The 25,414-nt window shown below is 39.4% G+C and overlaps 1 protein-coding gene and 1 long non-coding RNA gene across 2 annotated transcripts in view; both read right to left on the bottom strand.

Moving 5' to 3' along the window:
* LOC139728024 (low-density lipoprotein receptor-related protein 1-like) overlaps positions 1 to 25,414 on the bottom strand; it is a 232,661-nt gene that overhangs the window by 19,519 nt on the left and 187,728 nt on the right. The window contains exons 63-78 of the mRNA XM_071638990.1: positions 24,775 to 24,922; positions 23,835 to 24,028; positions 23,182 to 23,421; positions 20,959 to 21,090; positions 19,878 to 19,997; positions 18,005 to 18,127; positions 17,065 to 17,190; positions 16,219 to 16,226; positions 12,747 to 12,834; positions 11,555 to 11,680; positions 10,485 to 10,598; positions 9,346 to 9,471; positions 8,369 to 8,488; positions 7,310 to 7,441; positions 6,293 to 6,552; positions 883 to 1,061 (exon numbers count right to left, since the gene is read on the bottom strand). Coding sequence (XP_071495091.1) covers positions 883 to 1,061; positions 6,293 to 6,552; positions 7,310 to 7,441; positions 8,369 to 8,488; positions 9,346 to 9,471; positions 10,485 to 10,598; positions 11,555 to 11,680; positions 12,747 to 12,834; positions 16,219 to 16,226; positions 17,065 to 17,190; positions 18,005 to 18,127; positions 19,878 to 19,997; positions 20,959 to 21,090; positions 23,182 to 23,421; positions 23,835 to 24,028; positions 24,775 to 24,922 — 2,236 coding nt within the window. The remainder of the gene's footprint in view (positions 1 to 882; positions 1,062 to 6,292; positions 6,553 to 7,309; positions 7,442 to 8,368; positions 8,489 to 9,345; positions 9,472 to 10,484; positions 10,599 to 11,554; positions 11,681 to 12,746; positions 12,835 to 16,218; positions 16,227 to 17,064; positions 17,191 to 18,004; positions 18,128 to 19,877; positions 19,998 to 20,958; positions 21,091 to 23,181; positions 23,422 to 23,834; positions 24,029 to 24,774; positions 24,923 to 25,414) is intronic.
* On the bottom strand, positions 12,835 to 15,914 carry LOC139727998 (uncharacterized). Its single transcript, XR_011710783.1, has 3 exons — positions 15,798 to 15,914; positions 15,184 to 15,303; positions 12,835 to 12,860 (listed from the first exon to the last, which is right to left on the bottom strand). It is a non-coding gene; the product is annotated as an uncharacterized lncRNA (long non-coding RNA).

Below are 25,414 nucleotides of genomic sequence, written 5' to 3'. Positions count from 1 at the left end.
ACACACGAGATGCCGCGCCATAGCAACACTGGGCATAGTGGCACAGCGTTCGAAAGAAGATCGAAACTGACGAGTGCGATCCAACATAGGCTGTTTAAAAATCCATTTTCGGTAGGAAAAACTTAGTGTTATGCTGTGAAATTTAGTGTAGATGTAGAAAATATATCAAAGATTCAATTTCTGCATAAACCCAAAATCGACAAAAATAATGGTCAAAATCTTTGTACCCCGCCTAGGAGGGAATTTGCTCTTGCGTCTTTTGCCTGAAATCGTTGCCACGGGTCACATATTTTATTAGTGGAGAAATGACAAAAGAAAATGGGATTCCATTTTTCCACTAATGAATTCTATTCATTTCTGGTCAGTTTCATTCTGCTTACATTTGTTTAATACATATTTTGATGGACAATCAGTATTCCTTCATCTATGCCATCAGTGCTAAAGATTGATGAAGAATATCAAGAATTCTCCAAGTGGTACACACACACATACACACACACACACACACACACACACATTCTTTCATTATGCTAGAAAAAGTTTCCAAGGGGAAACTCCAACAATCACTGAATCTTTAAATTGATGGCATAGAATATAAAATGAGCACATGAAGGGTTTGATAAACAAATAGCTGAATATGAGTTTTCCTACACGAAGGGCAGGTAGCCAAATACCCATTTTGATCTTCTTCTTCTCACTTTTATGAAATGTAAAAGAAAATCTTAATGTACATGTATTTACTCAGTAACTTGAAAATAATGTGTGCAAAATGAAAATAAAGGATTGATGCAATATGCAATATGCGATATGCAACTTTCTAAAGCACAGTTAGTCCTCCCCTTCAGTGATATGGACTTGTCTGTTTTTGTGTGTGGCACTTACCCCCTCTTGGGATGTACCACTATAGCTTTGGGTGATCCGACAAAGTTTGACAGGAGAATCCGCCTGCTTGATCCATCCAGTTCTGCCACCTCGAGTGTGTTGAGGGCGCTATCAGTCCAGTAGAGCTTGTTGCCCACCCAGTCTACAGCTAATCCCTCTGGTCGATCCAGCTCCAGGAGCTACAAGTGTGTGCAGTGGGGAAATGAGTATTCATCATGTCCCACAGGCAGTAGTTGCATGTCATTCAACTCAACAATGAACTCCACAGTGCGCAATATGAAAGGGGAATGATACCCAAATATACTGTAAAACAAGGAATTTTCGCGTGCATTTTAATTTCGCGAATTTCGCGAGCGCCAAAATTCGCGAAATTAAAATGCACGCGAAAGTTTTTGTCTACACTACATGCATTGAACGCCAGTGGCAATTCGCGAAAATTTCATGCCGCGAAAAAGGCCGTCGGCTCCAATTCGCGAAAATTTCATGCCGCGAATATATCATGTTTTACAGTATTGTTTTGATATATGATTTAATATGTACATTATTGGTAATCAATTACATGCCACACTTTAATTTAATATTTTTCCATATTAATCTGCTTAGAAATGCCAGTAATAAGCACTGTATAGGTGTTATTCTTCATTATTATTATTATCATTATCATTGTTATTATTATTATCATTATTATTATTATTATTATTATTATTATTATCATTATTATTATTATTATTATTATTATTATTATTATTATTATTATCATTATCATTATTATTATTATTATCATTATTATTATTATTATCATTATTTTATTATTATCATTATTATTATTATTATTATCATCATTATCATTATTATTATTATCATCATCATCATTATCATCATTATGTCTGGGTTGAGTGAATGTAAGATTAAAATATTTGATATTTATTTCTGCAATTTCATGACATACATAACATACAAATACTTTTCTCTTCTGTACAAATCATAGGATCTTTTAAAGAAGAATTAATAAACTTCATGAATACAAAATATTGACAATCATTTAATACAAATTACACAGTATATTGGTAGAACACATTACTGAAGTTTGAGGAACTTTGGTCAAGCCATTCATAAGTTATGAATTTTTAAAATTTTGGTGCCACCATCACTGGATGAAAAGACTACAACAGTTTGCATGGGCGTCACCAGGGGGGGTGCGTTGGGTGCGAACGCACCCCCCTTCAGATCCTTTAAAAAAAATAAAAAAAATAAAAAATCAGTCTGCGAGCGACCTCAACGCCGGACGCTAAATAACTATTCCTTTCTATTTCTTTTTTTACATTTTGCACCAGGGACACACACACACACACACACACACACACACACACACACACACACACACACAAAATCGTCGGCAAAAACAATTCGCACCTCTGGTTCTGGCAGCACTGATTTTATACATATTTATTAGTATCCTACAGTGTTTACTATTTATCGACCGTACTGTACATCCGTACGATACGGAGCTCTTATACACGTTTGCATGTACGTGTGCTACTTACAAATAAATTTATGTAGAGACTATTTACGTTACTTCTGACCAATCCATATTGCCAGCCCAAGAGCGAGCCTTAGCCTCATTAAAAAAAGAAATGAAAAAAAGAAATGGAGGGGCAAGCATATCATTTTGCCCCCCCTCCATAATTCCAGAGACGAGAAGATTTTCTTATCTTTTTTTGACAGAAAAACAAAAAGTTACCCCCATAAAAATATTGGAGGGGCAAGCATATTTTAATTTTGCCCCCCCCCATAACTAATAATTCCCGAAATGAGAAGATTTTCTTGGTTTTGAAAGAAAACAAAAATGTTGCCCCCATTAAAATATTGGAAGGCAAGCGCACCATTTACCCCACCCCACATAATCATAATTCCCGCGATGAAAAGATTTTCTTGCTTTTTTGTTAGAATTCAAGAAATCTGTCCAATCACTGGGGGGGGGGGGGGGGGGGGGGTGCGCCCCCTCCCAATCCGCTGGTAAAAAAAAGACTTACCGAAATAGTAGTTCAAGTGTTAGTAAACTGCTTTTGAATGAAAGAGTGATCAAGAAATAAGATATTTTTGTATGATTTCTTTTAACCATAATTAAATAGGTATATAGTGTGAAACATTGTTCAAAAAGCCCGGACCCGACAAAAGATTAAGATTCAGCGTGATTCCTGGTTGGCATTCTGCATATAAGCAAAATGTGCGCAGTGTACTCAGTAAATCCGAACGAAGAGTCGCTACAATGTTGCGCAATGTGATGTAGAATGTACACCTTTGTACCTTACGCTTCGTTATATCAAAGCTAGATCATTGATTTTGCAGTGTTGCTTTACATGCTAGTCTATATAAAAATGTCTTGCATTGCCAATAAAAAGACTTGACCTGGGCTAATTCCTAACTTTTCCAAGTATATAATACACACACATAAACAAACACGCACAATTAGTTTAGGGGATGCTCTAAAGTGCAGATTTTGAACATCCTTTCCCCGCTTGGTCACTTCGACGCCACCTCGCTGGTCATACCTCCCCCAGTCATGAACATAAACCCACACTCTTGACTACCAGTGGCGGATCCAGGGGGAGGGGCGCACCGGGCGCCCCCCCCCCCCCTTCCTTAATTTCCAAAGCGAAAAAAAAAATATAGCTTCAAACGGCAGTTTTTGGACAGTAAAATGTCAAAATTTTCAAGCTCGCTTGCTCCTCTCGCTCGCATTTAGTCGTAATGCCATTATCCTGAAGTTGCTGCCAGTAATTGCCGGCAGTTGCGCCTGGTGCGCTTCCTTAATTTCCAAAGCGAAAAAATATAGCTACAAACGGCAGTTAGGGGACTGTAAAATGTCAAAATTTTCAAGCTCGCTCGCTCCGTTCCCTTGCATTTAATCTTTATGCCATTCTTCTGATGTTGCTGCCAGTAATTGCCTGCAGTTGCGCCCGGTGCGCCCCCCCCCCTTAATTTCCAAAGCGAAAAAATATGGCTAAGAACGGCAGTTTTGTGAGTGTAAAATGTAAAATTTTCAAGCTCGCTCTCTTCGCTCGCTCGCATTTAATCGTTATGCAATTCACCTGATGTTGCTGCCAGTAATTGCCAGCAGTTGCGCCCGGTGCCCCTCCCCCCTTAATTTCCAAAGCGAAAAAATATGGCTAAGAACGGCAGTTTTTGGACTGTAAAATGTAAAATTTTCAAGCTCGCTCGTTCCGCTCGCTCGAATGTAATCATTATGCTCTCCTGATATTGCCTGCCAGTATTTGCCCGCAGTTGCGCCCGATGCGCCATCTTAAATTCTAAAGCGAAGAAACATAGCTACAAACGGCAGTTTGTTTTTTTACTGTAAAATGTCAATATTTTCAAGCTCGCTCGCTCGCTCGCTCGCATTTAATTGTTACGCAATTCTCCTGATGTTGCTGCCAGTAATTGCTGGCAGTTGCGCCCAGTGAGCCCCCCCCCTCCTTTATTTCCAAAGCGAAAAAATATGGCTCCAAATGGCAGTTTTTGGACTGTGAAATGTCAAAATTTTCAAGCTCGCTCTCTTCGCTCGCTCGCATTTAATTGTTATGCCATTCACCTGATGTTGCTGCCAGTAATTGCCAGCAGTTGCGCCCGATGCGCCCAACCTTAATTTACAAAGCAAAAAAATATGGCTACAAACGGCAGTTTTGGGACTGTAAAACGTCAAAATTTTCAAGCTCGCTCTCTTCGCTCGCTCGCATTTAATTGTTATGCCATTCACCTGATGTTGCTGCTAGTAATTGCCAGCAGTTGCGCCCGGTGCACCCCCCTTAATTTCCAAACAAAAAAAATATGGCTACAAACGGCAGTTTTTGGACTGTAAAATGTCAAAACTTTCAAGCTCGCTTGCTCGCTCGCTCGCATTTAATTGTTGTGCAATTCTCCTGATGTTGCTGCCAGTAATTACCGGCAGTTGCGCCCGTTGCACCCCCACCCCTCCTTTATTTCCAAAGCGAAAAAATATGGCTCCAAATGGCAGTTTTTGGACTGTAAAATGTCAAAATTTTCAAGCTCGCTCTCTTCGCTCGCTCGCATTTAATTGTTATGCCATTCACCTGATGTTGCTGCCAGTAATTGCCCGCAGTTGCGCTCAGTGTGCCCCCCTTAATTTCCAAAGCAAAAAAATATGGCTACAAACGGCAGTTTTTGGACTGTAAAATGTCAAAATTTTCAAGCTCGCTCGCTCGCTCGCATTTAATTGTTATGCAATTCTCCTGATGTTGCTGCCAGTAATTACCGGCAGTTGCGCCCGTTGCACCCCCACCCCTCCTTTATTTCCAAAGCGAAAAAATATGGCTCCAAATGGCAGTTTTTGGACTGTAAAATGTCAAAATTTCCAAGCTCGCTCTCTTCGCTCGCTCGCATTTAATTATTATGCCATTCACCTGATGTTGCTGCCAGTAATTGCCAGCAGTTGCTCCCGGTGCGCCCCCCCCCCTTTAATTTACAAAGCAAAAAAAAAAATATGGCTACAAACGGCAGTTTTCGGACTGCAAAATGTCAACATTTTCAAGCTCGCTCGCTCCGCTCGCTCGCATGTAGTCGTTATGCCATTCTCCTGATATCGCTGCCAGTAATTTGTCGTTTCACACCGTCATTCCATAATCCATTTATAGGGGGTACAACCCCCTCCGGCACTTCCGCACCCTTGCTCGCTCCCTCGCATACTAACCCCACCCACCCCCACCCACCCCCAAGATGAAATCCTAGCTACGCCGGTGCCCTTTCCCCGCTTGGTTTCCCTCAAAAAACAGTAAAAGTCTAGGGATTGAGAGCTTCCTATATTCCAAATGTCTGTTCAAAAAATCTCGTAAACATTTAGTGTCAAAACGCACCCCCCTTGAAAAAAAGCTGGTGACGCCCCTGGTTTGTGACATCACTGCTGGACAACGATATAAAGAAAATTTAAAGAGAACTGAAAATACTTTCATTTTTCTAGCATAATGAAAGAGCACTTGACTTCCCTCTTTCAACAAGCTGGGAAATATCATTACCCATAAGCTGTTGAGGATGAGCTGCTTTTGCTATAATACGTTTCCCATAGTCACCTGCCCAAGTATACTCGGGCCTAGTCTTCAACAGTTAACATATGTCAGTAACAAGTAAAGGGAATGTGTTACTGTCATAAAAAAATGAAAGTATGTGGAATTCTCTATCTACTTTCTTTACATTGTTTTCATGCAGGAATGTCATGAACTATCACAGCCTTCACAGCCATCAACTGTAACAAGATAATACATTATTAATGAATTTTAGAAGTTGTGTATACATGCATTGAGGCAATCATTCAACATTCAACTATCTCTATTACAGGCAACATATTAGACTTTGGTTTGTTCTACAAGAAATTCTGTAATGTATGAGCAGGACGAACCTCCACTGCCCCTATTGAGTTATCCACTTGTCGCTTCTCTCTCCTGGCATCGTTGTTGAGTGGTAACCGTGACAACCTGAACCCCGTGTCGTTGAAGCCGGACATGAGGTAGACGTGACCATTGGCGTAGTGGATGTCAAGAGACACAATTCGAGTTCCGACATCGACACTCGTGTCCTCGCGGAAGAAGGAGTTTGCGCTATGTGTCGCAATGTGATGAAGGGCTCCCTCTTCGGCCACAAACAGATATGGTTCTGGGCCTGCAAGGAAAGAGTTAAGTTTTCAGTCCAGTGAAAACTGATATCATATATATATACACTGCTATCGTCTCATACACAGATGATGCTATTATCATTTATTGGTAATGTGTATACAGTGCTCACCCAATAATCAGGGTCCGCTTTAGCGAGAACCCTGTTCAATGTAACAATTTATTACATGTTATTTCACTGCTTAATTGGAATCATTAACCGCTTTATCATGACATATTTTGGCTGAGACACTTCCAATGTCCATCATAAGTGTCCACAAATTATAAGTAAATCCCTAAAGTATTCAAATTCCAGAGATTTCATTTCCTAACAAGGATTATTTTCTATTGCCTAAACAGAAACAAAGCAAGTATTTCATGGAACTGCAATGCTTTGCAGAATTGTCATTACTTCATGTACAGTCTCAGTCATAGAAAGCAGAAATGTGTTCAGACACCATAGATAGCCCAAGGCCTACTTAAGACTGTATGAATTTCACTCTAATTGACCCTTGACCCCTTTGCTCACATTCTAGAGGTTCTGTGACATTCTGTAAAGCAAGAAATGTTCCCGCCATGAAATGTTTTGCGAATTGGAGCTGACGGCCTTTTCCGCGGCATGAAATTCATCCAAATTTCCACTGGCATTCAATGCATGTAGTGTAAACAAGAACTTTCGCTTGAATTTGAATCTCACAAATCCTGGCTCTCACGAAATTTGTGAAACTAGAAAGCACATGAAAAAAATCTGGTTTGACAGTACTTACCCTCTGCGCGACATGTGGTGGTGCCATTTTGCCGGTTCTCCCGATAACCCTTTACACAGCTACAGACAAACGAACCCTGCTTATTCTCACACTCCTGGGAACACACACCAAACTGTCTGCACTCATTAATGTCTGCAACACAAATGAAACATAAAGCAAGATTTTCAGTTGTCATATCAGCATGTATTTGTTTTCCACTGATGGATCCTTACAGCTACATGTATAGAACAAACAGCTCTACATGTACAGTATGATATGAAGATCTCAGAAATTACCAATCTCAAGACTAAAATTATCTCACGTCAAATTCACATCTGCCATGAAATAACTTACAGCTGGTGGATGAATGGACACTTCAAGTGTCATGAACTTCTGCTAGCAGTTCACAGGCTCACAGTCATTACACAATCTTCTCATCCAACCTGAAATCTACTCCTAACTATCATTAGAAAAGAACTCATCATCATCATCACCACTGGTATCTCCACATTACCACCACCATTATCTTTGTCATCATGATATTTCATTGATATAATATATATCTATTTTTATCATAACTTCAGCTGCCACCTTGCAGTGAGCATCTCCTTATTCTGTGACGTGACCACTATACTTAAAATCAAAGTTTAATCATTGCTACTAGTGTAATCATCATCATCATTGGTATCATCATCATCATCATCATCACTGGTATCATCATCATCATCATTGGTATCATCATCATCATCATCATCATCATCATCATCATCATCATCATCATCATCACCTTCATCACCATCATCATCATCATCATCATCATCATTCTTAGGTGGTGACACAACATTTACTCCTGTGACATTTGCTCCGGTCTTATTGTATCCATGGACTTGGGGATAGGGTCAAAGTTGTGATATGGTTTTAGGTTCAATTTGAAGTGAGGATTCGCTTTAGGGTTAGGGTTATGTTTGTGGGTAGGTTTTGTATGTTTGGCTTATAGTGTGCAGATATTTCCTGAGAGCAATTGTCGCAGGAGCAAATGCCATGGAACCGCCACTTCTAGCCCCATCACACTTGACATACCTCCACATGACACCCCATCTGGCTGTAGCTCAAAGCCTGAGTGACAGGTACAGTAGTAGCTGCCATTCACCAAAGAGCACTTGTGGGAACACTCAATGTTGCTGTTATTACAGTTGCCCCCTAAATGAAAGAAATAAAGTTACAAGTCACAGAGCACTGCACATCGATTCATATCTTTGTTGTAAAACTCAAAGCTGTTTGCTTTAATAGCACATAATTATCAAATAGTTTTCATTTGCCTGGAGCAGTCATGTCGTGACAGCATTATGACATATAATAACATATTGTGATTATTTGAGGTTCTTCTATGCATTGATCCCGAAAGCACGGTTTAAAAAAAGAAAAAGAAAAAGCTGTCTTGTTATTACCAAAATGATTTCCAAATTTGATGACTGATCATAATATTACATGGCACAGAGAGGGAACTCCACAGACAATATTCTCATTCATTTAGCTCAGAAACCATTCCACCACAAGACAACTTTTCATTTTTGGTTATAACATTTTCTCTTCCAGAATACTTCACAATCCCATGTCATTTCCCCATTATACAAAGTTGTGTCTTGAATATACTACTGTAAAAGCTGTAATTTTTGCATACAGATATTTTTTTTTTTTGCAAATGAGGAAGTCACTGATATTTTCACAAGGTGCTGTTTTCGCATTTTTGACGCCGAGGCTATAATAAGTGCAATAATACTCTCGCATGTAGCAATATTTTGACGTGTTGTTAAATTTGCAACCCACCAGGGATTCACAAAATTTGCAAAAATTAAACCTCGCGAAACAAACAGCTTTATAGTAAGTCTCTTGGAATTGTTTAGACCCAAAGAGCACAACAGCTCATACGTTTTAACCCATTGAGGACGAGCTGATCTTCCTCTCACAAGCATTTCCCACAGACACCTGCCCGAGTATACTCAGGCTAGTCTTCAATGGGTTAAGAGTAAAAGGTGATAAGAAAGAAGATTACTCACTGCATCCCCGTTCATCTGATCCATCCCCGCAATTGTCCACACCGTTACATAGCAGGCCCGAATCCACACAGCGGTTATTTCTGCACTGGAACTGTGAGCTAATGCAGGGTATGGGAGGCTCATCACCTGTGGTATTTTTCATTCACATATATCAGATTATAATGTCAAATATCATTGAAAAGCAGACACACTCATTGGTCAAGGCAGCATAGTTTATCATGCTGTTTTAATAGTGATAATCAATACCATGGACTATCACAATTTCTAAACCATTTGTGAGAAAAACAATAGTTACATTCAGATGGTGATCCTTAACTTTGGAGGATAAGCTCTACGGGGCGCCAAGCGTCGTACAGATGATTTCGACATGAAATGGCCATTTCATTGCCGAAATGACTCATTTTGAAACAAAATGGACCATATGACTCTTGGCATCCCATAGTGCTTATCCTAAAAGTTAGTTTATTCTTGAATTAAGGATCACCGTCTGAACGTAACTAATATGATTGTCTACTTCTTCAGGGGAAATAGAGTCTTCTTGAACATGGGGTACAGGGCAAAGACGTCATACACATTCATAATCACAGTTCATGCACATCATTAACTTGGACATATGTGGAATAAAGTTAAAGTCAACCTTACTAACACAAAACTAAATGTCTCACCTTGATATAAAAATTTATAATCGATGCATCTCTTATATTTTTTAGTACTCTAATGAGGGGACCAAAATATAATCTATATCATATGGGATTTATCAAATCAACAAAATATACTATATTGATAAAATGACAACATAGATATTTTCCAAATAGCTATGAAAGGACTGTGGAAACTGATCATATCTCGACAAAAACAAAAGCACTGGATCTGCTACAAGTCATACTTAGCTGCATGACATGAATGAGAAATTTTCAAGTTACAAGTACAATGTACAGTTGTACATAGTGAATCACATAGAGAGATCAGAGAGATGTAAAGTATTTCATTATTTCCAAATCAGTTTGGATGTTTTCTATTGCCATATTTTTTTTTCTCACACAGGTTTCTGAATGTATATAAAAAGAAACTTAGGAAGGAAAAGAACAAAACTCAGATTTCTTTTAAAAAAAACAAAGAGCTCTTCTTTTAATACTCACAGAACTGTTCGTCACTGCCATCACCACAGTTGTCGATATCATCACAGACAAAGCGTGAATTGATGCAGATGTGATTTGCACAGCGGTATTTGGAGACAGGACAATGCATGGTAGCTGTCGTCCAAACGACACCGAATGGAAAAAAAAAGACATTAGGGTGGTGCTTTCTTCATATCACATACAAGTTTCTCAATAAAATAACCCACAGCAACATCTCAAGACAGGCTGATAGACAGCCTATTGAGTCCTTTAGAGCCATTAAGACAACACGCGACTAAAAAATGCACATTCATTATTAAACACTAACCTCTAAGTTACAGCAGTGTGACAGGTTTATCACATGATACATAAGATAAGAATCCCTCACAAACTCAGATTTCAAATAAAGTTAGGGTTTACATTGGTAACACAAGTTAACAACCAAAAACAAAAAAGACAATAAAGCTGTGATAGGTAAAAAGTGGTGATTCATCCAACATATCTTTATACTGCAAACAGCAAACAAGTTGTGTGAGATGTTGTATCTACTTCTTTTCAGAAAAAAAAAAATTGAGGGAAAAGACTCTAATCTGTACAGGAATAATATCACAACCTTGATATACATTCTACATGGCTCAGTGCCATGCAAAGTGTCCTCTTCATGTGTGTCATAAGTGCATCTGCATCACTTCAGATATAGGAGGAGTTCTGACACAATATCAGAGTCATACATGAGATGCTACATGTACTTTGCTTGACACTATCTGACTCCATACTTGACATTTCACACACATCTTTGACAAGTCATGACCTTCATTCATCTGTCATATCTCACTACACCACTCACATAGAGTGTCTGTTTGTTTTCTTGAAAAACCATTGCAGGAATGCAAAGTGGTTTGTTTGTTTGATTTATAAACCGGTCGAAATACTTGCACTCAGCTGTCAGGCTGTTTTCACAGCAAGTCCATATGATGCGTTGTAGGGCTCCCCCTTTAAAAATGGAATCAGGCAGACCCTTTACTTCAGTGGGGTTTGTCTGGACAGGGGACCTACATGGGCCTATACAATTATACTTCAGAAAGTCTTACCACACATTTCCAGATTTTCATCTGACCCATCTCCACAGTCATCCTCCCCATCACATCGCCATATCTCGGGTTTGCACCTGTTGTTGTCACAATGAAACTCATTGTCATGACATGACTTGTCCTGACCTAGAGAAGAGAGAGAGAGAAAGAAAATACATTACATACATGTAGGTTTGACAGTTCCATCTTGATTATCTGGCCATCTCTTTTCTGGATTTTTCTATCATTCAAATAAGTTCACGCAATGAAGAAAAAAAAATGATTTCAACCTCGATTAAAACTCCTACAAAATTCAAATGATTTACCTGTAATATTCCCAACAGAAACATGTTATGAAATTTACATTAAAGGGATGGCGTAGTATTGGTTGACATGAGGATTCAGCCTTTAACTTTCTTCAAGATACCTAGAAACCACTTTATGAAATGTTAATAAAGAGCATACAATTTGAAGAGGAATTCAAAGCTCATCTGATGAAAATTGATTTTGAAATGGCTGAGATACCAACAAAGCAAAGCAAAGCACTCATAAAGTAAAAGGTGAGTCCCATCTTTTGTTAACATTAGTTTCTTTTTCGGTTTATTTCAGATATCTCAGCTATTTCAAAACAAATTTTTATCAAATGAACTTTGAATTCCTCTTAGAATCATATATTCTTTCATATTTCATAAAAGGTTTATCATTGAAAGAAAGATATTATTCAGAGGGGTGAATTTGTAGAGGGAGACAAACTGAAGAAACTCAAACCTGAGGTTTATCATTGTCTGAAAAAAAATATCATCAATAAATGTTGAAAACCTTAAGTCCTTTCCAACCAAAACTGTACCATCCCTTTAACCCGCTGAAAGCTAGTCCCGAGTATACTCAGGTAGGTGTCCATGGAAAATGAGTATCATGGAAAAATCAGCTTGTCCTTAATGGATTAAAATGTCTCAGAGAGTCCATTCTACTGTCAGGATCAGTCAAGTTTGTTTACAACAAAAACCTCTACACTTCTACAGAGAAAAGTATACAATATTACAAAGTTTCTACCCTACAAATGATGTTCAAACAATAATGATGTTTGTAAAAGCCTGCTTGAACCTCTACATCTGGTATGCAAAAAATCTACTACCAACATTTAAAAATCCCTGGCACAATCATGCAGTCATTTTGACAAGGATATAAGTAAAATTCAGAAAGGGTGGCTCACAATTTTTCTCATCTGATTCATCATTACAGTCTGGATCTCCATCACACTGCCAACGTCCCCAGATACAGCGACCATCATCACATTGGAACTCCATACTGGTACACTCCTCTTGTGCTGCTTGCAGAAAACAAAGTGAAATGCATCTTAAGGCACCGACCTTAATTGAAAATGTATTCCCATATTTGTGACCCGCTACAACAAAAGGATCCGAAAGTTGGGGGAGGTCGATTTTCTGAAAGTGACATGACATTATTCCCTCTCTCTTCTGCTATAATTTCACATACAGCTGTATAACATGACTAATAAAAGCACTCGGTTACAGAGATATCGATTTTATGAGATTATGTTGAGTGGTCTAAGAAATCAGCATACAAAGTTTTCCTTGTGACACAATCGTGCTCAGGGGGAGGTAAGGCAGTTTTCACCTTTAACAATAGAATGTATGCTCCTAGCAACCTCCGCAATGTTCATTTAAGCTTAGTGCCAGCAGTCTACGCATAACCAATAAGTAACCATCTAGGATGCCACGCACTGACCGATCCAATAAGATAACTCCTTGTTGTTAGGGGCAAAGTCTATCTTTGGCGCTAAATCCAAATCTTCAGACGCGTTTCCGTTCCGTTGAAAGTCTGAAAATCATGGCCCAGGAAAAAAATATTTGCTTGCCTTTTCCTTGATCATTTAGCTTCAAAATTTCGGCAGATGATAGACAAAATATTAGACTACAAAATTATGCCAACAACAGAAATTTGATGGTTCTGACTGATTTTGATGATCTGACTTCAAACTCAATATTCACGGCTCAGCCATCAGTGACTTTCGGATTCTTTTGTCATGGCAGGTCACATTTTCTTTTTCTCCCACTGATATGGAAAAACACACTAATAATGTCTCATCCATCCAGGGTAGCCTCTTCAGTGTTGCCACTGTTCTACCAGAGGGCCCTAATATCATTATTACCCAAGCATGGCCAGGTCCCCGTCTATACACCTGGGTTGAGAGGGACGTGGTGGGTAAAAACATCTTGTTCAAGGATGTAGGCACTATTCATGGGACTTGGGATCTCTGACTGAAAGGCACATATCGTATCTACTATGCCACAGTGCAGCCAATAAGAGCCAGGGATGGCATATACATGTATGACCCTCGTACAATTACTCTGTGGTGCCTGTCCCTGGTATATCATTACGTCTATCATCATAGCACCCTCTACGGGATCCAATAAAAAGTATCCTCCTTTACTCATAAAGGTATCTACACACAATACAAATTAACCATAACTGCTCCAAACTGTAAATGCCATATATTTTGCTGTGTTTTTATTTTTGTAAATTTTACTAGTCTGGTGCCATCGGTAAATTTCAAAACACACAAAAAGATCAACTCTGATCCCGACATGAATGTGATGCACACATGTACATTTCTCTGTCCATTGCTCTACTCCCTGATTGACAATTTAACCAATTTGCAAAATTGCCAGGAAGTCCCTATTCGCCAAATATTAAACTCACTAAAATCTATGGTGTATACACCAAAAAAAGAGACAGTGTCAATCCAAAGTTACAGAATTCTGACCCTTAATAACCCTGAACGTAGGCCCCTATGGAGACCATATTTCCCATTTAAATAACTTTGTGTCCCCTACTCCCAAGTGTGATCTCAAATCTGATAAGAGTGCATTTTGCAGAAATACTTACATAGGGGGCAACTGAGTTCAACTCTGGAAGAGCAATGAACATTTGTTTTCCCTGCCCTAAAATTGGTATCATCAATAATCCCACTACTTGGTTTGGAAAAGGAATACATGTACTATACTTTTAGTTTTTATAATGACGTAGCATATACAACACTTACAAACTGCAGAACTTTGTATAATTCTGAGCCCTTCAAAGTGATGACTGATACACATCGGGCATGCAGATTAAAATGTTAATCAAATAATTCACTCCTCATCAAAATGTAATCCACATAGAAGACAAAATGGCCTATAGTGCCAAAACTTATTTTCTTCATTTCTAAAGGAATGTAAATACCGTCAGCCTTGCCTAAGTCAAATCTATTTGGACTGAAGAAATGGCTTTGACTTACAATCAATAACATATAAAGAAAAGAAGATTTGAATAGACCTTCGACTTTGGCGATTATACAACTTATGCGCGGTAGAATTAGGCAAGGTTGACTGTACAGTACAACTTAGCCGAAAATCTTCTGAATGTGATATTTGACATTCACTCAAATTTTGCTCTGGGGCCCTTTTCCTGGGCCCTTTAGGGACCAAATGTCGTATCTAAGGGACCTACGTACTAAAAGACCCTAAAAGTAATTACCGTGAACTTTGGTGCAAAGTAACCATATAATTTTTCTTGTTATTGTTATGTTTGGCACGAGCCAAATTAACTCTGTTTAACGATATTACAATGGCTATGAGTCAACTTACGACAGATGTCCGGGTTTTCATCCGAGCCATCGGAACAGTCTTTGTCTCCATTGCACTTGAGCTCCATCATAATGCATTCATTGTTGGCGCACTGGAAGTTATTCGGTGGGCACAAATTACCTGCGATATTGATATAATTAAAATGTGAACACAAACTCTGATCACGGGGAATACTGAAAGAATACAATCAAATCTAAAAGTTTAATTCACTGAAGACACTCCAGGCTGTTTTTTTTTTTTTTCACTTCAATTCTTTTCTTTTTCTTAAAGTTTACCTGTCCACATTAATAGGAATCTGAGCAGCTTGTTCGAGAGATCACCAAATCAATTTCTTCTCTGGATTCATATAACTTCCTCTGTGGATGTTCAGTGTCATCTAATCTTTACACAAGCAACAAAATAACTTATGTCAGTACCAACATTCTAACTATTCGTAAATGGTTCAAAAGTTTGCAAAATGGCTAATTTAATCTTTTCTCAAGAAACACAGTCTCCTCATGGCTGCTTCATACACCCAGCGCATGGTTACAAAGACAGTTCAACAACAGATGTTTTATGCAGGTTTAACAAAAATACAACTCCTTCATGCACTATGATCTCTATTAAACACTTACTGCAGTTGCGTTCGTCGGAACTATCACCGCAGTCATCGTCACCATCACATCTCCATGGCCGCGGCACACAGCGGAAGTTGCTGCAACGGAACATGTCGCTAGGACAGGACTGGTCATCTGTCAACATACAGAGACACAGAAGGATATTTCATCATTTCATTATCCTTTGGACATGATCTCTACAAGCATGACGTCTCAGACTCTTCAGCCAAAGAAATGCACAATATATAAGCCAAGTACAGGATGGAAAATTGGCCTTGCCTCATAAACTTTGTGCTTAGCCATCATACCACTTTCTGGAATCTTGTCATCTTCATTTTCTGTTTTTTGTTTGTTTGTTTGTTTGTTGTTGTTGTTGGGTTTTTTTAGCAGTAACACAAAGGATAAGATTTCAAGAATGCTGACTATTCTTAAAGTTCACCTCAAGAACTGGATGCCAACAGCAGATTTAAATAAGACAAATGATTACAATAACAAGAAATAACAAGTCCTGTCAAAATATTCTATGTCAATAAATATGTGGTGACAAGTCCTGTCAAAATATTCTATGTCAATAAATATGTGGTGACAATTACTATTTTTGATGATCTCTAGTATCTGCAACCTGAAATTAATTCAGTGTGCTGTTATTAAAGGACAAGTTCACCTTCATAGACATGTGGGTTGAGTGAATGCAGTAATATTAGTAGAACACATCAGTGAGAGTTTGAGCAAAATCTGACAATCCGTTAAAAAGTTATGAATTTTTGAAGTTTCTGCTCACTCACGGCTGGATGAAAAGACTACTATAGCTTGTGATGTCACATGAGTACAACGATATAAAGAAAGAATAAAGAAAATTCAACATATTTCCATTTATCTCGCATAACAAAAGAACACTCGACTTCTCTCTTTCAGAAGGCAGGGGGAATAATATTACCCTTAACATACGTCAGTAGCAAGTCAAAGAAATGTGCACTTTATTCAAAAAGTAAAGTTTTGTGAAATTCTCTTTTTATTTTGCTTATATAGTTGTACGCATGTGACATCATACACTGTAGTAGTCTTCTCTTCCAGCAGTGACTGCGCAGATACTTAAAATATTCGTAACTTTTGAACGGATTGTCCAATTTTCCTCAAACTTTCACTGATATGTTCTACTAATATTGCTGCATTCTCTCAATCCTTATGTATATGAAGGTGGACTTGTCCTTTAAAGCCTAATAAGCAAAGAGATATCATCTGTGAGTGATTTTGATGAATACCAGACTATGAAGCAATCACTCACGACATTCTGACTCTTTCTCATCGGAACCATCCACACAGTCCCTCTCCCCATCACACTGCCATCTCAGGGGAATACAGCGGCCATTGCTCTCACAGGCAAACTCATTTGTCGGGCAGGAGCGGTTTTCTGACAGGAAACAGACAAAATGAGCATAAAATCATTAAAAACTGTATATATTCATCAAACCTGTGGAAAAGAAAAGAATAATAAAAACATGAAAGAGAGAGTCACACTACTGTGAAACAAATCCTCTCCATTTCTATTTCCTTGACTTTTTGATAGATATCAACAAGGAATACAGTGATGATAGACTGTAAAGGCCACTGAAATGCCAAACAAGTCTGAAACGCACTACTTGTACATCAAAACCAACAATCATTATCATTATTAATAAACAGGCTAGGGGAAGGCTTGTGACTTCATTGCATATACAGATGTGACAAGGTAAATACTGGTGAATCACAGAAATACGCAAAATAACTGAAATTGTATGAGTATCTGTGAACGCAATCATTGCAAGTAGAACGTACCATAAATATCTAATGGGAATATGATGTAAAAATGTGAATACCGTACACTTCTCTACTGCTGTATCAATTTTGGTAATACATTCTATTAAACTCAAAATATAATGTAAGACATACAAGAGTACATTTTCTACTAAGAAACGACAATTGCAGGGTTGACTTCCCCCTAATCTCAAGAAAACAATGTGTCATATATTCAGAAATGGTGGATGCATATGGTTGGCATTGCATTCAGTTTGGTATTCCCAGCATTCAGCCCTGACCATTGGGCATATCTCTTGCAATCTCCGCAAATTTACCAGATAGGTTTGTGCACACTGACTTTGCCTTCTATAATGCAGAAGAGGAAAAGAATATGGCACCCCGAAGATTAATCATCCGGAAAAGAAAAGGTGAGCAGTTTATAGACTCACTGCAGAAATCTGGTTCATCCGTGCCATCCTCACAATCTCTCTCCCCATCACACTGCCATACCAGGGGGATGCAGCGATGGTTGTCTGCACACTGTAGGTGGTCGTCACGGCAACTGACTTGGGCTGTTGGCACGAGGAAAACAGTACTTCATATAGAATCTACAACCAGCATATGATTCCACACTCCAGGGCCCCATTTTATAAAACTTTTTATCGATATGAGTTACGATAGTTGTTACAAGTTACTGAAATCCTTGCATCTGATTGGCTGAGAGCAAATTAGACATAGAAATGTGCTAGTTGTTACTGACAAGTTTTATGAAACGGGACCCTGATAACAGAGTCAATATGACAGAACAACTACCATGACAACAGAATGACATAATGTCTACTCCTGTTTGAGCATCTTCAAAGAGGTATGTCTAAAATGTATCTCTTCTTAATTACAGGTATATGAATATCATTAAGTATGGGTTGCTCTCAGTTTGTTTACTGTCGTAGATTTTTATGTATCCCATTTCTTTAGGCATGAAGTACATCCATTCCCTATAAAGACATTTAGAAATTCCCATGAACTTTGACATACATTGGTCACAAACACAGTGTGTTAAAAAACTTAAAACAAGGTATTATGCCGAACAAGAGTGAAGCATTTCATCTTTAAATGCCATGCGGAACATACATCTTTTTTTCATCAAATATACTCAATATATTTCAGAAAGGATTTGCACATAGGTTGCCAATTATCTGATAAACTTTTCATTTACCAAAACATTTCATTCTGAACGAAGACACATGGGGGACATTCTCCAACTATAAGTGAACTCACTTACTGTAAAAGTGGATATTTTCGTGTGACTAATTTTTCGCGCTCAGCCGGGTAAGAAGAGTTTTGCATGTTTTTAAATCCGCGGAATCAAGACATCAACTACTGAAACATATGGCAAGTAATAATATTCGCATGCTTTTATATTCGTGTTAGTTTCTGGTTGTGCGAAATGCGCGAAAATTTCCACTTTTACAGTATCTATACTGGAACTGAAGTTAACATTGATGCAATTTTCTGATTTACTTGGTACTAAGGTCCTTCAGGAACTTACAAGTAATATCATCACACTACAAAGGTAATCAGTTAAGCTGAACTTACCATGGCAATGAAATATCAATTAACATTATGGGTAACATATAATCATATGAAAAAAACTGGACACATTTATTACGACACAAAAAGAGACCCCAACACCGTTCTCTTCATTTTTTCCATGCATAACAAAAATTAGCCATAAATACAGTGTGAATTACCCCAGTTATCAAAACCAAGTCATTGAAGCGGAGACAAAGGCAGACAAAGAGAGACACGGAGTAGGGATGACAGACAGACAGAGAAAGAGACAAAGGGAGTGAAAAGAGAGACAACATAACGAGGTAAGATAGACTGAGTGAATGATAGAGTGACCGAGATATGGAAGAGAGCAGGATGGAGAAAAGAGAGATCCAAAGCATGAAGAGGGTGATGGTACATACAGTAGGCATACAGGTGATGATGATGTTTATCACGTTAAATGATGTATATTTTCATGTTGATGACGATGACGATGTTGATGATGATGATGATGTTAAGACAATAGTGATGATGATGACGATGTCGATGACTCTGATGATAGTGATAATACTGATAATTATGATGATGATGATGATGAAAATGATGTCGATGATGATGACTATGAAATCAGTGATTGCTATTTTGATAACAATGATACTGATAATGATGTTGATGATGATGATGATGACGTTGTTACCAACGACGATAACGTTGATGAAGATGATACCAATCATGGTAATGTTAATAATGGTGATGGTGATGGATACCTACCACAGCCTTCCTCATCTTCCCCATCCTCACAGTGCTGCACACCGTCACACTTGAATGCCCGAGGAATGCACTTGTTGCTCTTCTTACATTTGATCTGACTGTGGAGACAAGCATGTGTCCCTGGGGAGACAAAATACAGTACATTACAAGCAATGAACGACTGATCAACATTTGCGGTTCTTTAAGGTATGGTGTAAATAGAACTACTGTATGAGTACTTCAGCCTATTGCATATCACTATTATGTGCTCCTAAATCCCTGCACATTTGTGTTCAAAACACACACACAATTTATGTGTGTTGCTGCATGAACTTGGGAGTTCAAGTTGCATAAATTTTGGTAAAATTTTTTGGTAATTTGTTTGTCTCTCTCCCCCAACCCCCCGCCCCAGTTTCTCCACATCATAAAGTCACTTGTGACATCAAATTAACATCCTCAAATCCAAATTAGGGTGATCTATTCCAAAGTGTAATCAGGAGGATACTTGTGTTACCTGTACATGCAAATCGCGTACATGGGCCAAAATCACAACCAAATCAGGGAGCCTTTTGTATTTGATTGTCAGGACATGAAAACCTACCAAAAAGCACTCTGAGAGTGCAGACCTCCACCAAGGAGCTAATTTCCACCCATACACACATGCTGACAATCGTCCAATTTCCCAATATACAAGCCTTTTGTTTACATCATCAGCTTCCAGTTACGCGGCGCCTAGCCCAAGCAGAGCACACACTTTAGTCCATGTATGGAAACCTCAAATACTTTCAGCTTGAACTCCCAAGTTTACTGACTCTACATGTATATGCCAAAAGATTAAAAATCCTTCAAAAATTCGTTAAAATTCCCAGATCACTACCTAAATTCAATCATCTGTTCCTTGAGTCATTCTAAACCTTTCCTTTAAGTTCCATCCAAATCTGTTCAAAACTTCTTGAGTTATTTTGCACACAGACAAACAAACTTAAAAAACAAACAAATGCCAATGAAATCATAACCTCCTCCCTTGGTGGAGGTAAATAGTTCAGTTTTCAAGAAGCCTCCTGCAGAATTAGGGGGATTTGGCAGCCTCACTGTTACTTACTACAGTTGAGTTCATCGGAGCCATCAAGGCAGTCATTCTCCCCATCACAGATGAAGGCAGGATTAATGCACTCTGGCGCCATCTCGGTGGAGTTGTGGCACTGGAACTGTCCCGGTGTGCAGTGAAACTCACCTGATAGAACAAAAACACATGTCATGTGGCTGTCAAGTTAAGGTCAAAGGTTACACAATCAAAAAATCAGGGCATGTGCAGTGAAACTCACCTGATAGAATGGACATATATCATTTGGTTGTTGAGTTAAGGTCAAAGGTTACACAATGGAACAAGAGACCCGCGGGTCTAGTGCTCACCTGAGTATCGCAAGTTCACCTTTCACGCAGTCACTAATCTAAATTATTCACAGCTCTACTTAAATTTGACCAGGCATTCTCAAGTAGAAGATGAAAATGTACAATAAGGGCCCAAATTTTAAAGATTCCTTAATTTGGTGGGATTGGGGGCCCATGGGGCCCTCTGGGTGGGGCATGGTGCCCATTTTGATAAATTGAGATCCTGACCCCCTAGGGATGCTACCTGCCAAGTTTGACAAAAATCCATCAAGAGGTTTTCAGGAAGAAGATGAAAATGAACAATTCAGGCCCCTATTTGGACCTTCCCAACCTCTCCCCCCCCCCCCCACCCCCAAGAGGGGCACCCCTGGATCTGCTATGAACAAACTTGAAACTACAGTCATTAAATACTCACTCATAGTATTATCTTAGCTCTATAACTTCTGATACTAGAGAAGATTTTTAAAGATTCCTTCATTTGGGGGGGGGGGGGGGTTGGGGCCCCCTGGGGGCCCCCTGGGTGGGGCATGGTGCCCATTTTAACAAATTGAGTTCCTAACCCCCTAAGGATGCTACCTGCCAAGTTTGGTGAAAATGGGTCATGGGGTTCTCAAGAAGAAGATGAAAATGTACAATTTAGGCCCTATTAGGACCCCTCCCCACTCCCCTCAACTGGGTCCCAAGGGGGGCACCCCCGATTCTGCCATGAACAAACATGAAACTACAGTCATCAATGTACCAACTCATAGTATTAACTTAGCTCTATCACTTCTGGTTCTAGAGAAGAAGATTTTTACAGATTCCTTAATTTTGGGGGGCTGGGGCCCCCCTGGGGCCCCCTGGGTGGGGCATGGTGCCCATTTTAGCAAATTGAGTTCCTAACCCCCTAGGGATGCTACCTGCCAAGTTTGATAAAAATCGGTCCATGGGTTTTCAAGAAGAAGATGAAAATGTAAAAAGTTTACGCACGACGCACGCCGGACGAAGGGTGATCGCAATAGCTCACTTGAGCCTTTGGCTCAGGTGAGCTAAAAATCAGGGCATTGCAGCCCAGTCACCATCACCAATGCAAAAGCACTGAAAAAGAGAGAAAAAAAAGTTTTCTTTCTATGGTTCAAGCTAATGAACAATATTTCCCAGTTTTCTTGAAAAGTAAACAGCAAAAAAAGTGTACATATCTCACAATATTATGACGCCACTTAAAACAAGCGGCGAACCAAGGCACTATTAATTGCCTTTGCTTGTTCATGGAATACAGGAAATACATATGGTCTGGTGCCATATTTCATGAGGCTGAATGGAATATAGCATTACACTGTACATATATTTCATGTATTACGTAAGAACAAGTAGGGGGCAATGATTTTATCTTTTAGAGTAATCTCATTGATAAATTTTGGATAAATACATAGACCCCCAATTCACATTTCAGTAACTTTGGTCTACCAATCACTTATTCTTCTCTTGTCCCCCTATAAACTACTGTATACGCCATATATCTAGCGAGTCTAAATTTTTGTGAATCGGGACTTCCCTACGTCTTTGCGAGTGGTCAAATTCGCGATCTTGGGGTACTGCACTGAATGGAGAAATGTATACATGTGCGTCACATTCATATCAGGATCAGAGTCATTATTTTCGCCTGTCTTTAATTTCGCCAAGAGCACCTGACTCGCAAAATTCACGAAAATAAAATCCTCACGAAACATTTGGCGAATACAGTAGCTACTGCAAACTTGTAGTAAACTGTAACAGTTCCAAGTGTGTGCAGTTGTGATGCATGCAAATGAACAACGATGCAAAAACCACAATACAATAAGGGCAATGACCTCATTCACATAATATGGGATATATTGCCTTGGCCAATGAGATTACAGAATTCACCATTACTAAAATATAAGACAGTACATCACAAGACCTGCAGTAAACTTACGACAGTCAGCTGGTTCATCAGACCTGTCCCCACAGTCGTTCTCTCCATCACAGCGCCACCAGAAAGGAATGCACTTGTCGTTGGCACAGACAAACTGGCTTCCTGTGCAGTTCGAGACGCAGGTGACCCCGTCGGTCGCCAGGTAAAAGTTGTTTGGGCAGGCACAAGTCCTACCGCCCTCTTGGTTCAGTAGGCACAGGTTGCTGCAGCCTCCGTTGTTCACATCACACGCACTGGCAACTAGGGGTAGAAGACAAGCACATGGCTCAGGCATTATCTCACATGCAAGTCTTCACGATACACTACAGATTTAATATGAACAGCAACAATGAGCATTATGATGGCAGCTCACAAAATTAAACATCACACTGCTCATAACAATTTCTCTTTCAGGAACAATCTGTCGGTAAGTCAGATCATCACCTTGCCTAGTTTTACTGTTTAATGCAATCATGTTCAACTCTAAACTTTCATAACTTTAAAGGTTTTGACTGGGTGCAAGGAAACTTTGTTCTGTCTGTTTCACTTGGCTCTTGTCACTGCAGCCAAATCAAACACAGAGTTGAGTTCCCTTTAAGGTCCTCCATCTAGGAGTGACCACACCCCTCAGGCAACTTATTCTTGATCCCATTGATTCCAAAGGTGGGCCTCACCTATTGGCTGCCGCAGAGGATGCAGAACCTGGATGTCCATCGGTCTGTGGAGCACCATGGCAACACTGTCCCGAGGTCGACCGTTGAACTTGTGGGCTCGCTGCACCTTGCGCAGCTCCCAGTCCGTCCAGTAGACAAAATCACCAAAGAGACTCATGGCAAATATGTGAGGCACCTCTGAAACGACTGTGCGCCTGTTTGGAGTGCAATTCATTTTATAGTTGTCATGTCAAATCATACAATGTCAATTCTCCTCAAGACTAGTATCCATCAATTGCAGAACATTCATCAATTCCGAATTACATATAAGTTAAACTACACCACAATCAATACAAGTCAATAAAGATCATCCGCCAACTATTAAAGTCGATGCTCATGGGACTGTAGAGATTAGATTGTACTTTTGAATAGCTTTTTGTTCAAGACAGAGGAAAATACCCAATCCATTTCACTATCATTAACCTGCACGTTGAGGCTACACATAGCTGATTAAAGTATGTATCAGGGCATACATTGGCATTTAGGGGAAATAAATACACCTAACTAACATCAATGTAAAGGATGTTATATTCTACGACAAACTGGAAGAAAGTGAAATGTCTGTCTCCAAATGTGAGACAGAGACAGGGAAATAGAGACTGAAAGATGTGTTAAACAGCCAATTAAAGACAGATCGGTTATAATATTATGGTCTTCCTCTTAGCCCGTTGAGGACAAGTCCCGGGTAAACTCGGGCAAGCGTCTATGGGAAATGCGTGTTGTAGCAAAATCAAACTATCCTCAAAGGGTTAAATTTACTCAATCACAAATTATAACTTCAAGCTTTAGCCCAGAAAACCTCTTGTTACAGTTGTACTTCCTCCATACAATACTTCATACAATCCTTCACTGGAATGAGACGGAAAGATAAAATGATGATAATGATGTACGAGAACCCCACCTGTTGGTCCCATTCCAGCTGACGAACTCGATGCGATCTTCCCTCGCATCACCCCAGAAGATAAGGCCGGTTGTGTTGTCAATGGTCAGTGCATTTGGCCACTGGATCTTTTCAGTGACCAGTTTAATGGCATGCTGGCCATCCATACCTATTTAAAGAGAAGGACGAGAAAACACAATCAGCACAGCAGTCCTTTCTGTCTGACCTTTTCTTGCTTACAAAGTCTTATGCCAAGATGGCGGCACTCAGGAACATCATGTGGCAAATGTTAGCTGAAGCCATGAACATAGCAGTGAAGAGAAATATAATTACTCCTAGACGAAAGTTCTGTTACAAATGCTGCTGACATTTTCCATGTGCTCACAGCAACAAAACTAGGGTCTGCCATGTCATGCAGTGCAAGGTAAAGTCAAGTGACTAAGAACTAAAGTCAAGTTCCAACATAAGGGCTTTTTACACTTGTAAATTTTTGCTTAGCCCCAGACCAACGGTGGGGCTAAGGGGGGGGGGGGGGGGGGGCTTAGCCCCACCGTTGGTACGGGACTATCCTTTAGCCCACTTTCTGTTTACACTCGTTTTTGTCAAAGTGGGCTAGCCCCACCGATAGTACGGTACTATCTGGCCCTGCAAAATAGCAGGG

This window comes from Diadema antillarum, unplaced genomic scaffold (assembly GCF_040938485.1).
Source record: "Diadema antillarum isolate AM-2024a unplaced genomic scaffold, OU_Dant_1.0 seq00000161_RagTag, whole genome shotgun sequence".
Classification (NCBI taxonomy): domain Eukaryota; kingdom Metazoa; phylum Echinodermata; class Echinoidea; order Diadematoida; family Diadematidae; genus Diadema; species Diadema antillarum.
Note: the sequence above shows the minus strand (reverse complement) of the source record. Positions and strands in the feature narration are given on the sequence as shown.